This window comes from Rhincodon typus, chromosome 35, assembly GCF_021869965.1.
Source record: "Rhincodon typus isolate 14 chromosome 35, sRhiTyp1.1, whole genome shotgun sequence".
NCBI classification, from domain to species: domain Eukaryota; kingdom Metazoa; phylum Chordata; class Chondrichthyes; order Orectolobiformes; family Rhincodontidae; genus Rhincodon; species Rhincodon typus.
The window spans coordinates 5,244,399-5,261,224 of record NC_063366.1 but is presented as its reverse complement, the minus strand read 5'-3'; the positions used below and the strand labels follow the sequence as shown (position 1 = coordinate 5,261,224).

Sequence of the window (16,826 nt, the reverse complement as noted above, 5' to 3'; positions counted from 1 at the left end):
TCTTCTATCTGCCTCCCCCTCTCTCCCTATTTATTTCAGAATCCCCTTCCCCTCCCCCATTTCTGAAGAAGGGTCTAGACCCGAAAGGTCAGCCTTCCTGCTCCTCTGATGCTGCTTGGCCTGCTGTGTTCATCCAGCTCTACACCTTGTTATCTCATTTCCTGGACGAGATGGACTTTGTCATGGTTCCTCTGTCCTGGAACCATGTATGACTGGATCACGTGGTCCAGCACAGATCCCGGGCAAGATGACAACGTCCTGGTCAAAACTTTGTAATCTGTGCTGAGGAGGGAGACTGGACGCCAGCTCTTAAGAGAATGAAGACCCCCTTTCATTGGCAACAGGACAATAACTGCCCTGTGCCAAGAAAAGGACAGCTCACCAGCCGCAAAATATTCCTCCAGGACTTGTATATGGTTGCAAATGTCCCAAAATGCCTGCAGATCTCCAGCTGAAAACGTGAGGACAACAAAATGGTGACCCCACCAGAATTGGTGGCAAGGTCACTCATGTAGACCCCTCTTTACCACTCCCAGAGTCAGGTGGCTTCTGAAGGAAGGGCATGCAGGTCCCTCGTCTCCCTCATGAGTGCAACGAGGAATGGCTTGATCCACCAGCTGTCATTCCAGACCAACCTGCGTGTGCTAAAAGCAGCCCAGGTGGACCAGAAGACCAGTTCAAATTACTTGCAACAGTTCAGAGTCAGCTAGACTGTGTCACAGCAACCAAGGGTTTTGGAAACAAAGTCCAGGAGGTTCTCGATGGGGATGGGGATGGAGCTAGGTGAAGGACACCAGTGAATCCTCACTGGAGACTGACTCCGCGTTATCTCCAATGCTCACCACCGGAGCCTGACTCCTCCTCCAGGCAGTTGTCCTTGGCCACCGGCCCCTCCCCCACTGAGAGCAGAGGATGGTCCAGCACCACTAGCCAGCTATAACCTCCCAGTGACACTACCCCCAGGGTCACTGGCAGAGGCTTCCTGATGGACTTCATCAAGGGATATTCTGGGCCTAGGTCATTGGGCGGCAGAGACGAGGGGGCCCCACTCCTCTCCTGACACTGGGATGCTGTAACACTGGGAAAGGTTCTCCGCTGCCCTCCCCCAGGACCAAGACACCTGGGAAAACAGTCTGAGAGGGAAAAGTGAGGAAAACACCTTCCTCTTCTCCATTTAGAGATAGTAAGAACTGCTGATCTGCAGTCAGAAACAATACAGTGTGGAGCTGGAGGAACACAGCAGGCCAGGCGGCATCAGAGGAGCAGGAAAGCTGACGTTTTGGGTCGGGACCCTTCTTCAGAAATGGGGGAGGGGAAGGGAGCTCTGAAATAAATAAACAGAGCAGGGGTGGGGCTGGGGAAGGTAGGTGGGATGGCGATAGGTGAGTGCAGGTAAGCAGTGGTGGGGATTGGTCAGTGAGGTGGGAGGAGCGGATAGGTGGGAGAGAAGATGGACAGGTCAAGGAAGCAGGGATGAGAGGGTGGGGCTGGTCTTGGGACGAGGCCGGGGGTGGGGAGATTTTGAAACTGGTAAAGTCCATATTGAGGCCATTGGGCTGTAGTCTCCCAAGGCGGAATATGAGGAGCTGTTCCTCCAGTTTCCGGATGGCGTCATTGTGACACTGGAGGAGGCCCTGGATGGACATGTCACCCAGGGAGTGGGAGGGGGAGTTGAAGTGGTTTGCAACGAGGTGTTGTCGTTTGTGGTGAACCGAGTGTAGGTGCTCTACAAAGCGGTTTCTGAGCCTCCGCTTGGTTCCCCGATGTAGAGGAGGCCACATCGGGAATAGCGGACACAATAGGCCATATTAGCGAATGTGCAGGTGAATATCTGTTTAATGTGGAAGGTTTTTTTGGTTCCTTGGATGGAGGTGAGGGGCGAGGTGTAGGGGCAGGTACAGTACCTCCTGTGGTTGCAGGGAAAAGTGCCGGGGGTGGTGGGGCTAGTGTGGAGTGTGGAGCAGACGAGGGAGTCATGGAGAGCGCGGTCCCTCCAGAAGGCAGATAAGGGTGGGGAGGGAAATATCTCCTTCGTAGTGGAGTCAGATTGGAGGTGGTGGAAGTGGCGGAGAATGATTATTTGAATCTGGAGGTTAATGAGGTGATATGTGAGGACAAGGGGAATTCTGTCTTTGTTTTTATTGCGGGGAGGGGGTGTGAGGGCTGAGGTGCGGGAAACACAAGAAATGCGGTCAAGAGCATTTTTGACCACTGAAGGGGAGAAGTTGAAAAACGAAAACATCTGGGATGTCTGGGAGTGGAACACCTCATCTTGGGAGAAGATGCGGCGGAGGCAGAGGAATTGGGAATAGGGGATCGCATTCTTGCAGGAAGGTGGGTGAGAGGAGGTGTAGTCTAGGTAGCTGTGGGATTCGGTGGGCTTGAAACAGATATCGGTTTTGAGGTGGTCACCAGAGATGGAAACAGAGGTTCAGGAAGGAGAGAGAGGTATCAGAGATGGTCCGGGTGAACTTGAGGTTGGGGTGAAAGGTGTTAGTAAAGTTGATGAACTGTTCGAGCTCCTAGTGGGAGCACGAGGTGGCGCCAATATAGTCATCGATGTAACGGAGGAAGAGGTGGGGTTTAGGGCCAGTGTAGCTGCGGAAAAGGGACTGGTCCGCATATCCTACAAAGAGGCAGGTGTAGCTTGGGCCCATGCGGGTACCCATGGCCACCCCCTTTCGTCTGTAGAAAGTGGGAGGAGTTGAAGGAGAAGTTTGGTTAGGCAGATAAGGGTGTCGGTGGAGGGGGACTGTTCGGGCCTGCGGAAGAGGAAGAAGCGGAGGGCTTTTAGGCCATCTGCATGGGGAATGCAGGTGTATAGGGACTGGATGTCCAATCTCCACCTCTTCTCCTCTTCTCCACCACCTGGTGGCCCAGAGGGATTTACAATGTCCACACCACACACTGAGCAGGGGTCTGGCTTGTCCCCGGGGACCGGCAGATTTGAGGGAGAGGGAGAGCCTGCTGCAAACCCTCGAGGCTCTGGATCAACCAGACCACAGCACAGGAGGGGGAAGAGGCACTGTGGGCTCACCCCGGGGGGAGGAACAGCACCTGACCCTGGTGACAGGGAAGTCCTTCCCCTGCAGGAAGCAGAGCCTCTGCTGGATTGTGATGGCGGCCTCCATTCCCCTGCCACTCCTGGTCTCTCTTAGTTTCTTGCTCCTTCCCCTGATCCTCTCAAAGAGGCTGGGGTTGGGTATGGGAGTGAAGGGTTTGGGAAATATTGCTGTTGTAATCTCCAGCCCTGACTTGGGGCCCTTGCACTGAAATGTTGAAGGCCGAGGACTGGGCACTGGATCACCGCACTGGGGCAATGCAGGACTGGAAAGCCCTACGTGTGAACTGCACTGAAGGGACATAGTTGAGACTTAGACGTGAGGCGCTGCAGGGATGCATCAGGTAGGGGGCAGGGGGTGGAGGTGGGGTGGTAGAGGCACCTCTAGGTGCCTCATCTTGCTCACTCCTTCCAATGACCATTGGGCATCAGAGTGGCACACAAACCTAAGTCAACCCTATGCCAACTGCTAACTTGAACCAAAGACCCCTTACCGACTATGGATAGAACCAACGTGATATACAAGATTCAATGCAAGGACTGCGACAAACATTACATTGGACAGTCAGGTAGGAAACTGGCCACAAGAGTACACGAACACCAACTAACAACAAAAAGACATGCCCAGTACTCACTCATCTCCATTCACATGGATAAGGAGAACCACCAGTTGAGTGGGACAACATCAGGATCCTAGGACAGGCCAAACAGAGACAAGCACAGGAATTCCTAGAGGCCTGGTTCTCCACCAAGAAAGCCATCCATAGACACGTAGAATTAGACTCTATATATACACGACTGTGAAGAAAAACCGGAAATGAGGTAACGAATTCCAACGGATACCAGAGTTTAAATAACAGGTGGGAAAACGCAACGGCGCTTCATCAGGGGCTGATGATGTTACCCAGCAGGGTAATGAAACATCCGCGGAACAACAACGAACCAGCTTGGCGAGCCAACCAACCACATCACTCCTTCCTCCCCACCAGAAGCCATGATGACAGAGACATGTGGCTTATGTCCAGTTTGTAGGGCCCCATGTGTTGTTTTCCAAAGGTGTTTGCAGTGTCACCAGTGTTGCTTTGGTGATCTTAAAGGTGGAACAATTCCTTCTAACATGCCCCACCTCCTTACACAAGTGACACCACACTCCATCCGCTGTCCAGAGGGTGCGATAGGCTGTACCTTCATGGAACACAGTGAAGGTCCCCTCAATCACCTCCTCTCGGGCCATGCTGACAAAGATTAGGGTCGGAAGGAATAGGTATGTCAGAGCTTGTTCTTCAGTCCAAGACAGATGGGCAATATCCCTAACCTCACCTTCCTCCAGCTGCCATGGGGAGGAAGAGATCACTGGCAACAAACACAGGATGTTGGAGACTCTGAGCCTGCGTGCCATGATCTCTAAGGAATTCACCAGCAACTAGATCCCACCCTAAGTAACCTTTTTCCAAGCCAGGTTCACTGCCTGCTCAGTCCAAATTAAAAAGACAGACTTGCTTAGACACTGTGACAGTGGATGGAGAACCAGCTACACCAGCCATTGTCTTCGTGCAGTCCCGTGTCCAAGTGGGTATAACGTTTTACTCCCAGGCTCTTTGTCAAGAGCCTGAACAGTGATAGGGCTGTAGCCACCACTGGGGCTGAAGCAGGAGCAGCTGCCCCAGCATAGGAGCGACCGATCCCTGCCACAGATAACATTGGTGTGGAATTGGTCATCGTACTTCAAGCCACGCCGTCCAGCGTGGATTAATGGGCCATAGGTAGCAGGAGAGTTTGCAGCAACTGCCTAAGGAGCCTCCAGGCAGCACATAGCAACTCCCACTCAGGCCCAGGCAACAGCACCAACCTTAACTTTCCGTAGCAGTATAGGTCCATGTTTCAAAGTTTCAGCCTTCAGGCCCCTCTCTTTCCAGATCCACCTCCCTTCTACCTTTCCCTTTCCAGGTTGCTCTCTCTCTTTCTCTCTCTCTCTGAGTGCTTTTCCTTCACACAAACTTAAGAGTATTAACTGGATAGATGTCAGATTGGTTCAGTTGGTATGCTTCACACATGAGACTTCACAAAATTTCAGATGTAACAAGAACCGAGAGTTTTCCACTGTCCCAGACAAGATCCAACCAACTGTCCCAGATACAGATGAACTTACCTTTTTTTTTGTGGTAGAGACGATAAATATTTTAAATGCTGGAAATCTAAAATGCAAACAAAAATGCTGAAAATTCTCAGCAGGTCACACAGCATGAGAAAAAAAAGTTAATGTCTCAAGTCCAATGATGTTTCAATCACAGTCCTGATGAAAAGGTACAGGCTGGTTGGATACAGTTATGAAAAATCAAAGGGATTTACTGTTTGATATGATCCACCAGTCTCTTGGTACAATTACATACCTGGTGTAACACTAGTGCTCTGAAATTCATATCACATATTGCTAATTTGTGTGTTAGGCAGAAAATCTTTTTGGCTTGATAGCAGCATATGACTGTGGCACAAAGTGGCAAATGCCACTCATATTACAACAGAAATAGTATAACCCAACCAGCCTGCACTTACTAAACTCCCAGCAGTGTCCAACATTAAATGAAGTTCAGCAATTGGGAGGCATTTTCTGGATAATCCTGAGTGTGTGAAGCTGGTAACCAATTGAGGATTGTCAGTCAAGCTTGCAGTGTGGAGCATGCAACAGAAGCTGGATATATTTGCACACACTGAGCCCTGTTCTTTGCAAACAGAAGGAACAAGTGCACATACCACACCTGCTTCAAACTCAACTAAATAGGTGACAGCCATTCATTTCCCGGGCAATGTCTTGACCAAAACAGAGTTCACCAGCCTGGTTTGAAGTCTAAACGAAATCTGGCAGAGCTTTGACTATCAATCATCATTGATAGTTGCATTCTCCATGGCAACACCCCTACCAATCAGGGTTTTCTTGCCAACCAATCAGCATTCTCCTCCTGCAGTATAAATGTTGGCTTCCCCAAGCTCCCCGCTGCAACCCTTTTGGTATTTCTTGTGAATTGCTGATTTGGTGCAAAACAAAAAACTTTGACAGTGTGACTTTTCTCAACAATACTCAATGTCTAATTTCTCACCTGACCTGGTGATCTCTTATCAGTCACGGAACTGATGATTTTCCACACTCTACAGATTACCAATTGTATTTTGTTTATCCAGCTATATCTCATTGGTTAATTGTACCTATTGCTATGTGCTGTGTCTCTCCACAGTTGCCCCCCAGATTGCCATGTATCCTGAAGAGCCTGTTGAATGGGGGCAGCCCAACACATTGATCTGTCTGGCTGATAGATTCTACCCTCCACACATCAGCATGACATGGTTGAGGAACAGTGAGCCAGTGACTGACGGAGTCAACATTACGGAGTTCTATATGAAACAGGATTATTCCTACCAGAGATTCACATACCTGAGCTTCATCCCGAATCCTGGAGACATGTATTCCTGTCATGTGGAACATGAGGGGCTGCAGGAACCAGCGACTGTATTCTGGGGTCAGTATTGATTTGATAATTTGGAAACTGAGATTAGAATTGATTTATGACAAGCTGCTGTGTAATACCCAAACTGTACTAGTTAATCTTTCTTCTTTAATTGGCTGACATATTCCTTACATTTCAGCAAAGACTACACTTCAAAATTACTTACTTGGCTGTGGAGCACTTTGGAATATAATGAGACTATGAAAGGCACAATGTAACTGAAAATTTAATCCTGCTTTGAAAGGTTAATCCACATAAAATGGAAAAATGATTTCCAATGTGTTTGGTGCTCCTAAATCCATCTGTAGCGGATGTTCAGCTCCTGACCAAATGTTATATTTTCACATTGCATAATATCCAATAAGATAACAGTGAACCTGAAACGTTAGATAATGCTCGGTAAATTAGCCAGCCTCGGTTCTGCGGAAGCTACATAAGGAGCAAAATCCTAGCATCGTGCCAAGTGCAACATGTGTGTGTTACATTTTGTTTTTTTTTGTCTTGTGTATTTTAGATATTTTTGATCTCCCATATTTTAGATTATTTTCTTTTTCTTCAGTTTTTCATTCATTGGACTACCTTCAGAAATACTGATTTTGTTAATGATACTTAACTAATGAACTGAAAACGTTTTGAGCTACAAGATATATTCTGCGCCTCCTTGAAATATAATTTCAACTCAATGTTTTATATTTTAACCATGAAACAAATTAATTGAAGACAAAATGAAGAAGTGTTTTTTCCATAATTTAATCTGTAATTTTCACATTAATTCACTGAATATTATCTCTTATTTATCTCTGTATTGTTCCTTCCCACAAGATTATAAGATCATAAGAAATAGGAGCAAGCGAAGGCTTTTTAGCATGTCGACCTTGTTCAGCGAATCAATAAAATCATTTATCATCCAATTGTAGCTTCAGTTCCACTCCCTGTCTATCCTGAAACCTTTGTTAGCCAAGAATCTATGTTTGGAAAATATCCATTGATCCTCAAAGATGCCCACCCCATGCAGCTCTCCCACTCAAATCAACAACTCTGCTGTCCACAGCAAAACCACACCCCCCTGCAATTTTTACTCTGGAGCCACTGTAGACTAACTATCCGATAGTAAGCAGAAACCTATCTCCTTCCTTTCTTGCATACAGGTGTTACATTTGTGACTTTCCAATCTGCTTGGACATTTACAGAATCGAGGGACTTTTAGAAGATTACAACTATTATCTCGACGCTCACTTAATTTGAAACTGACCATCTGGTACAGGGGACTTGTTGGTATTTAGTTCCATCTGATTTCTGAGTAGTTTTTCTCTGGTGCTGTGATTGTTTTAGTTCTGCTTCTCTGTTTTCCCACTGCATTTGTACTATACTTGGGAAGTTTTTTTGTGTTTTCTACTGTGAAGACAAACAGAAAAAAAGTCTTGGTTCTTTTCCATTTCCTTGTTTCCGGTTATTAATTCCTCATCCTCTGAGGCCATACTGAGGTTGAAGAGAGAGGGAAGACTGTCTTCATACTCATGATATTGATGGTTTGATTGAGTGGGTGGAAAAGTGGCAAATGGAATCAAATTCCATTATGCATTTGGGGAAGTCAAACATAGCGAGGGAGAACACTATAAATGGGAGGGTATTGAGAGCAGTAGAAGTGAGAGATCTTGGAGTTCGTGTCCACAGATCCCAGAAGATACAGGACAGGTAGAGAAGGTGGTAAAGAAGGCATATGGGATACTTTACTTCATTGGGTGAGGTACTGAATACAAGAGCAGGAATGTAATGCTGAAATTATAAAAGACACTGATTAGGCCACAGCTGGAGTTTTTTGTACAGTTCTGGTCACATTACAGCAAGGATGTAATTGTTCAAACGTGATTACTTTTGATCTGGTTTACTTATTGTTGGATGTATTTTGTTACAAAATACAGTGAAAAGTGTTGTATAGTGTCACCACTCTCTAATGTCATCTTAAAACACAGGAAAAAAAACCCGAAACATAGAATATAAAGGCAGAAAAATAAAGAAATAAAGAAATGTTCAACTTTACAGTCCTTCCTGTTAAGTGCTCCATCATGGGCCATGGGTCTGGTCGACAGGTCCAAGTCCCCTTTGCTGTGCAGCTGCCACTAGAATGAAAGTCACCACTCATCAGCGCCATCTTGCCTCCACCGAAGCCCTTGCCACTATGACACCTCAATGGATGTCGCCAATGCAGACGCCACTGATGTCGATGGGTACTACGCTCGTCCAAACCCAACTGCGCCAGCACCATGAAACCGTTTCATGCCCATCTAGCTGATGCCGCCAGGTCTTGTACTGGGCCCAAACTCACCACCACCACAACCGCCATGAATTGGCGCTGGGCGCAGATACTGCTGGGAGCCCAAACTCGCTGTTGCTGCCGCAGCAGCCATGAGTCAGCCCAAGGACCACCTCGATGATGCAAAAGTTGCTGAGAAAACCAAAACACTCTCCACACCGCCACCTCGAGTCTGCGCTGGGCTTATTTGCTGCCACTGATGCCGTCACTGCAATCAAGCTCTTCAACAGAGATAAGAAAAATAAAATGTAAAAGGAAAATAAATGAGAAAACCGAGAAAATAAAGAGGAGAAACTATAAGAAAAGTGGACAGAGTCAACAAACCCTGGGCTCAGAACCTATACTCCATTGCCATCTTGCCAAAGTACCAGAACAGAGGAGTTACACAAGCTTTACAACTGTGGTTTAAAAACTGAAGCTATGAGGAATGAGTGGGTAGAATTCCTACAATGCAGAAAAAGGCCAATCGGCCCATCAAGTCTACACTGACCATCCAAAGACCATCCCATCCAGACCCAGCCCTATTCAATCTCTCTTCAGTACAACCAAGGAGGCAGTGGAGTGTAAGCCTCCTGAGTTGGAGCCCATCCACTCTGACTGCCTATCTTTGTTCTTTTCTTGCTTTTTTTTTCTTTTCTGCTTTTTTTTTAGTATTTCTCTCTACTTACCTTCTGGAAGAAGCTTGGTCGTGGAGGCAGTGGCAGCACTGGCAGGGTCTAAGGGCCCAGAGCAGGGTCTTTGGCCACAAAGTGGTTGGTGAACCTAGGCAGAACTCTGGTTGTCCGTGGCAACTTAGAAGTGGCTGCAGGCCTGGATCGCCACCAGGGTGGGACTCTGGAAGCCTGTGACGAAGCAGCTGGTGAGCCAGCAGTGAGAAGGCTGACAGACTGAGCCCAGCACAGGAGAGATAGATCAAGCCCTAGGGGGAAAGCCCAACATGGAGCGACTGCAGGCCCATGGTTAAAGAAGGATTTTAATTTGGGACTTAAACTTTATTTCTTTGTACTGAAAACAACTGTAATGTTGAACTTTTATTTCTTTATTTTTCTACTTTCTACCTAAGATTTTGTACCCAGGCACCTTTGTACCTAAGACGGCACCAGGAATGTCACATTATACACTCTTCACTGTATTCATGTACCCCTATACTTGAGTACACATGACAATAAACTTAATTCTATTTTAAATTCTAACCCTATAACACTGCATTTCCCATGGCCAATCCACTTACCTGCACACCTTTGGACTGTAGGAGGAAATTAAAGCACCAGGAGGAAACCCACACGATAAACGCTTCCCTGTTTTTAAATTCCATGTTAATAAAAGACAAAATTCCATCTGCATTCTAAATTTTTGTTTGCCTCGTTCACCTTTGCTGACCACACGTTGCTCATGACGCCTGAGGCATCTATCTTTTCTATATGGTTTTCTCATCCCAACATATTCCCTGTGCCTCCTAATAAATTGCTACTCCTCCATCACACATTAATCCTTTATAATAGAAGCATAGTAAGTAGGAGCAGGAGTAGGCCATTCAGCCCTTTGAGCTTGCTCCACTATTCAATATGATCATGCCGATCCTCCAATTCAGTGCCTTGTTCCTACTTCCTTCCTGGATCTTTTGATTCTTTTAGCCCTTGAATGATATAAATTGCTTCTTGAAAATAATTTTGGTCTCAGTGGTTTTCTGTGGCAGAGAATTCAAGAGACTCCCCACTATCTGGGTGAAGAAATTTCTCTTCATCCCTGTCCTAAATGGCCTCGCCACATCCCTAGACTATGACCATCAGAAACATCCTTCCTGCATTTACTCTATCTAGCCCTGTTAGAGTTTTATAGGTTTCTAGGAGATTCCCCCATCATTCTTCTAACTCTAGTGAATATAATCCTAACTGATCCAGCCTCTCTTCATGTGTCAATCTGCCAGCCCAGAAATCAGATTGACAGCTCTTTGTTGCGCCCCGTCCCTAGCCAGAACATCTTTTGTCAGATGAGGCGATCAAAACGTGTACACAATACTGCAGGTGTGGCCTCACCAAGGCCCTGTACAACTGCAGCTGGACATCCCTGCCCCTGTACTCGCGAAACCTCTCACTATGAAGGCCAACATACCATTTGCCTTCTTCACCACCTGCTGCACCTATATGCTTACTTTCAGTGACTGTTTTACATCACTTTCCATATCTATCACCATTCAGATAATAATCTGTCATCCTGTATGTGCTACCAAAATGGATAACATCTCATTTATCCATATTAGACTTCATCTACTAATAATAAACACTCATTCTGTAAAATGTGCTCCCTGATCTGAATTATCTGTAATGGTATTCCCTACCTAGGTATTACCTCCTCCACAATTCCTCAAACAACATTTGTCACTGAACAGTTTCTTGCAGGATAGGCTTCCACCCACCTTGTAAATTGGTTAACAATGATCAAACAATATGATTTTCCCCAATTTAGTGAAAGGGGTTTTGTCAAATCATAGCCACAGAGATCTACAGCACAAAAAAATTGCTCCAGTGCCAGTCAAATACAACCTCCTAACAATTCTAATTCCATTTTTCAGCACTTGGCCCACAGACTTGTATATCTTGGCATCACAAGTGCACATCTATATACTTCTTAAATGTTATGAAGATTTCTGCCTCTACCACTCTTACAGGCAGTAATCAATTTGCAACTGCTCTCATGGTCCCTTTGGTCAATGTTGGCATGACATGGGGACCGTAGACTTGTCTCCCCAAGTCAGTTTGGGCTCAAGCCAGGCATCACTGTTAGAGCAAACACTATCTCTTCCCATTCTTTACTACCGCCAGCATCTGCCCATCCTACCCAATGTGGGCTCTTTCCCATGGCGTGCATTTCCATGGAATATTTGATGAGGCCATGTTAAGTACAACATGGTTCTATCACCCTTTCCAATCTTCACCAGATTCACGTTTTATCATTCCTTGGTCTTCCGATTGCTTTCGCTTCCTCTTCCGTATCCTGGTGTAAATATACCATGTTTATTTCCTCCAAACCAATTGTTGCTGCTACCCAAAACTCAAGACCTATTGCGACTGCCTTCTCATCTACCTCAACTGTCCATTGGTTACCTAATTGAATCGGGTCTGTTCCCCTGATATGTTTTAACCTGCCTGTAATGGCAGACTGACAGCTCCCAGTACTGTTTTAATGATTGTCTCATGCTGTATATGCCCTTCTCCTGAGGTGATATACCCCCTTCAACTTCATATTGCAGTGATTGTAATGAGGTCAGCCAGGTGGACCTCATAGAATGGGTTCCCTGACTGGGGCTGTTAACCTGGTCGAATCAGGGAACTCTAGCTGACAGATATAAACAGGAGTGTCAGAGATACTGACATCTCTGCTGTTTTACTCTGTAAGAGGCAGTACTAAAGTCAAGGAGTGTCCATGTGTAAATAAAGGGTGACTTGGTAACAGGATACTGTGGAGATATTTCAGTGGCAACGAGAGTAAAGCACAATCCTGAAGAAATTCATTTGCAACAGTCGTCTTTGAGTCGAGATAAGCATTTCTTACATGATTTCTGTGTTGGGAAAGCTTGACTTGTTCAACCCTGCCAACAAGATCTGGGCTAAGTATGTGGAAAGAATGCATTATTTTTTCTGGGCATGCAACATTGTAGCAGATGAAAAACAATAAATAATTCTCCTGATAGTCTATGAAGCTGCAGCTTTTCCTGTCCTTAGCAGCCGAACTTTCCATGAGGCACCACATACCAAAACCTTTCAAGAATTGACTGAAATAGTTGAGGAATATTATGACCCCAAGCCTCCTCTAATTCCGAGATGCTATTGGTTTTATTCAGTAATTTGACAATCATGGAAATCTGTTTTGGGATTTTTGTAGGTTCGGATAATGACAGAAGGCTGCGAATTTGGTTCAACCCTTAAAAGAGATGCTTAGAGACTGTCTGATGTGTGGGATTAATGATGTAACCATGCAAAAGCACCTTCTAGCTGAAGCTTAACTGGACTTCAAACAGGTGTTAGAATTGGCTTTATCTTTGGCAAGTGGAGGAAATGAGTTGCAGGGTATTCTGATGGAAGTAGACACCCTCGCCAGTCTGATTGAGTTTTGGGAAAACCACTTGAGTGAAAGCAATCGCAGAGCCTCAGTCAGAACATACTCAGATCAGAGGGACTCTAGGTCAGTCCACAGCAAAATCCCAAACAAAGCCAAGCCTTGGCCAAACATTTCAAATTTCCTTCAGAGTTCTGGCTGGCAAGACATTCTAGTTGCTGCTGGTCTGTGGACTTGAGACAGCAAAAGAGTCTTACTAAATCAAAATTGAGTAAGAGAACTCATAGGCTGGTAAGCAGGAGGGTATCCAGGAGAGTTCATACCCTGGAAAGTCCACCTACATCAGGTTTGGAACAATTAAATTGCTTAGCAACATCCAAATCAGATACACATCTGGTTAAATGGTCATCTGGTTCAACTGGAGGTCAATACTGGCGTAATTATATCAGTGATCGCAGAACCAGTTTTTAAACAAAATTCGCTCTGGACTCCAACCTTTAAGCTTGCGTAAGACCTCAGTAAGGCTGAGAACCTTTACAGGTTAAGCATACAACTTCAGTTCCGGTCTCTTATAAGAAGCAGCTGGTTCAGTTACCACCAATCGTAGTAAAAGGCTCAGGCCCAAGCTTGATGGGGTGAAATTAGTTGCAAGAGATTTATCTAGATTGGCACAACGTTTTTCAATTAGCAAATGGCTGCCTGAGTGAAGTCCTAATTAAGTACCCGGAAGTCTTCCAGGAAGATCCAGGGACTATCAAAGGAGCTGAGGCCACTTTGCATATTGACCAGGAAGCAATTCCGTGATTATGCAAAACCTACCCAGTGCCATTTGCCTTGTGTGTATAAGAAGGGGCAAAAATCAAGAGGCTGGAAAGTGAAGGAATCATCAAACCAGTTCAGTTTGTACTAATTTTGAAGTCTGACAGCTCGGTTCACCTTTGTGGGGATTTTAAACAAAAGGTAAACCGTTTTCTGCAGCTGGGTAAATACCCAATGCCTCGGATAGAGGATTTAAATGCAAAGCTGGAAAACGGGCTGTTCTTCACATAGCTGGTCATGAGACACACTTACTTGCAATTTTGTTTAGACCAGAATTCCCAGAAGTATGCTATGATTCATATGCATAAGGGCTTGTATAATACATAAAACTGCCATTTGGGGTATCTTCAGCCTGTTCAATTTTTTCAGCAGATGACTGAGAACATTTTGCAAGGTCTACCCCAGATAGCCATTTACTTTGATGACATCCTGATACGAGGAAAGCTAATAAGGAACATTTAGAGAACTTGGAATATAATCTTAATGCATTTTTCTGAGGCAGCCAAGCACCTAAGAGGGTAAAATGTGTTTGCCAGACCCCCCAGGTTACGTACTAGGACTACAGGGTCAACAAAACTAGGTTAGACCCATTGGAAGATAAAATGAGGACAATCAAAGGTGCCCTAGCTCCCATATCTGTCCAGGATCCTAGGTCATTTCTTGGGCTGGTAAATTATTAAGGAAAGTTCATACAAAACCTGATACGTCTAGGCACATTTAATCAACTCCTGAAACAGGGTCAGTCTTGGAAGGGTCCCATAGACAATGAAGTAAAGAAACAGCTGTCATTCTCTAAGATGTTGGGCACACTATGATCCCAAGAAAGATCTGGTATTGACGTGTGATACCTCCCTGTTCAGCATTGGAGTAGTGTTAGCGCATAGGTGGCCCAACGGAAAGGAACACCCAAAAGCACATGCATCCAGGACTTCGGCTACTGCAGCGTGTAAATATGCCAGATAGAAAAAGGATTGGCAGTCATATTTGGAGTCAATTAGAACACAGCCAGGAGGCTGAGTAGCGAATGTAAATGCATTGATCCACCTCCCATTAGTTCTACAACCATTGGGACGAAGATAGAAGAACTGTGTATATCTTTTGCAACACACAGAGACCCAAAAGTATTGGTCACAAATAATGGATCATCGTTTACCAGCAGGGAATGTGGTTATTTCTTAAAGTGGAATGGGATTTGACACTTAAGGACAGCTCCATACAATCCATCATCTAATGGCCTGGCAGAAAGAATGGTCCAAACTTCGAATAAAAACAATCTACAGCCTCGCTAGATACCAAGCTGTCACAGTTCTTATTTGATTAGATGATCACTCATGTAACTACAGGGATAGCACAGGCAGAGTTGCTAATGAGTAAAAGACTCTGGAACAGTTAAGTCTGATCTTCCCAGACCTGAGGGGAGAAGGGTGAAATAGAATCAGGAATACTAATGCCAGACACAGGTTCTGCCAAGTGAAGGAGACAGTTTGATATGGGACAACGTTTGGTGTAAGAAGCATGGAAATGGCCCTGCATGAGTAAGAGGCATGGATGACACGAGATCAGGACCAGCGACATATGAAGTGCGAGTAGGTGTGATGGTCCTGAACAAGCACATGGACTGAATGAAAGCCATGGATTCTCATACAGTGTAGGGCAAAAACATACCCTGCCCCTTTAAAAAGTTAACAGGGCTGTCAGAACCCCCTCCATCAAGAGTTGACAAGTCCCCTGAACTGGAGATGGACATGATGGATGTAGCCATCGCAACTCCTTTGCTGCCAAAATTCTACCAAGCCACTCCTGGCACAAGAGATGAACTCCTGTGTGTTACATGCCACAAGTATTGGATGCCAAGTTGGAGGAACCTGACCCAGTGCTAAAACGCCTCAGAAGGCTCTCCAAGAAAAGAACCAGCCTATTTCCTTGGACTCAGAGGAACAGTGATGTAGTAATTGTAACAAGATCCTCTTTGGACCTCAGGTGAACCTCATAGGTTATGAATTCCTTGATTGGAGCTGTTAATATGGTCCAATCAGCAGGAACTGGTTAACGTAAATAAAATTAAGTGCCTTGTTGAAGGGATACCAGCCTCCGTGGAGTTAATTCATGTGCTATCATACAATAATGTAAAACACCAAAGGTGTATTTACTGTCTGTACAAATGTAAGCCTGCTAAGTGCAGTATCACACCGGGTGATAATCTGTAAGCAATATCTCAATTTGATTCAGAGAAAGTAAGAACTGCAGATGCTGTAGTCCAAGGTGACACAGTGTGGAGCTGGAGGAACACAGCAGGAAAGAGGAGCAGGAAAGTTGACGTTTCGGGTTGAGACCCTTCTTCAGAATTGAAGGAGGATCCCGACCCGAAACGTGAACTTTCCTGCTCCTCTGATGCTGCTTGGCCTGCTGTGTTCATCCAGCTCCACACTGTTATCTCAATTTAATTCCAAGGTTCTATTTCTTCTCTCCACATCTCTGTGATGGTATTGTCCAACTATAGGTTATCTCACTTAGTGATGTTCTCTGACAGAAATTATTCCTGTTTCTTAAATTACGAACACTTTGACCCACGCTTTAACTACTAAATCAAATGAACTTTAAAAGACCTTATAGTTCTCTTTTTCCTCAAACTGTTCGATGTTCACTGATCTTCACTTTATAAATAACAGGAAACAATTTATTTATTTAACGCAACAATGAACAAATTAACAAAATTACTAACAATTCAACAATTCCCCCTTAGACTACTAACTACTCCCTAACTGGTCTAAATTCTACTGGAATGTTGTTTAAATAAACACAAGTTTCACTAATATAAACCCAGTTAATAACAGAACAATGGATTATAACTTAATTTCTCCAAGTTCGCATGGACTGTCTCCTAGAATCGTCTGTCATCTTTGGTCTCTTCACAAACACCTTTCTTCCCTTAATTCTGCTGTCGGGGATATTTTATCCCTATAATTTCTTCAGTGAGGACTTTGAGCTAAAATACAATGGGGTACCTTTGATTAATTAGATGGGCTTTCTCTGGGAGCTGAATGGTGCTAGCTCTGGCAGGTGGCAGATAGCTCTC

The 16,826-nt window shown here is 45.1% G+C and overlaps 1 protein-coding gene across 1 annotated transcript in view; it reads left to right on the top strand.

The window, feature by feature from the left end:
• LOC109923908 (RLA class II histocompatibility antigen, DP alpha-1 chain-like) overlaps window positions 1–16,826 on the top strand; it is a 49,272-nt gene that overhangs the window by 13,554 nt on the left and 18,892 nt on the right. Inside the window, exon 3 of the mRNA XM_048616905.1 lies at window positions 6,292–6,573. Coding sequence (XP_048472862.1) covers window positions 6,292–6,573 — 282 coding nt within the window. The remainder of the gene's footprint in view (window positions 1–6,291; window positions 6,574–16,826) is intronic.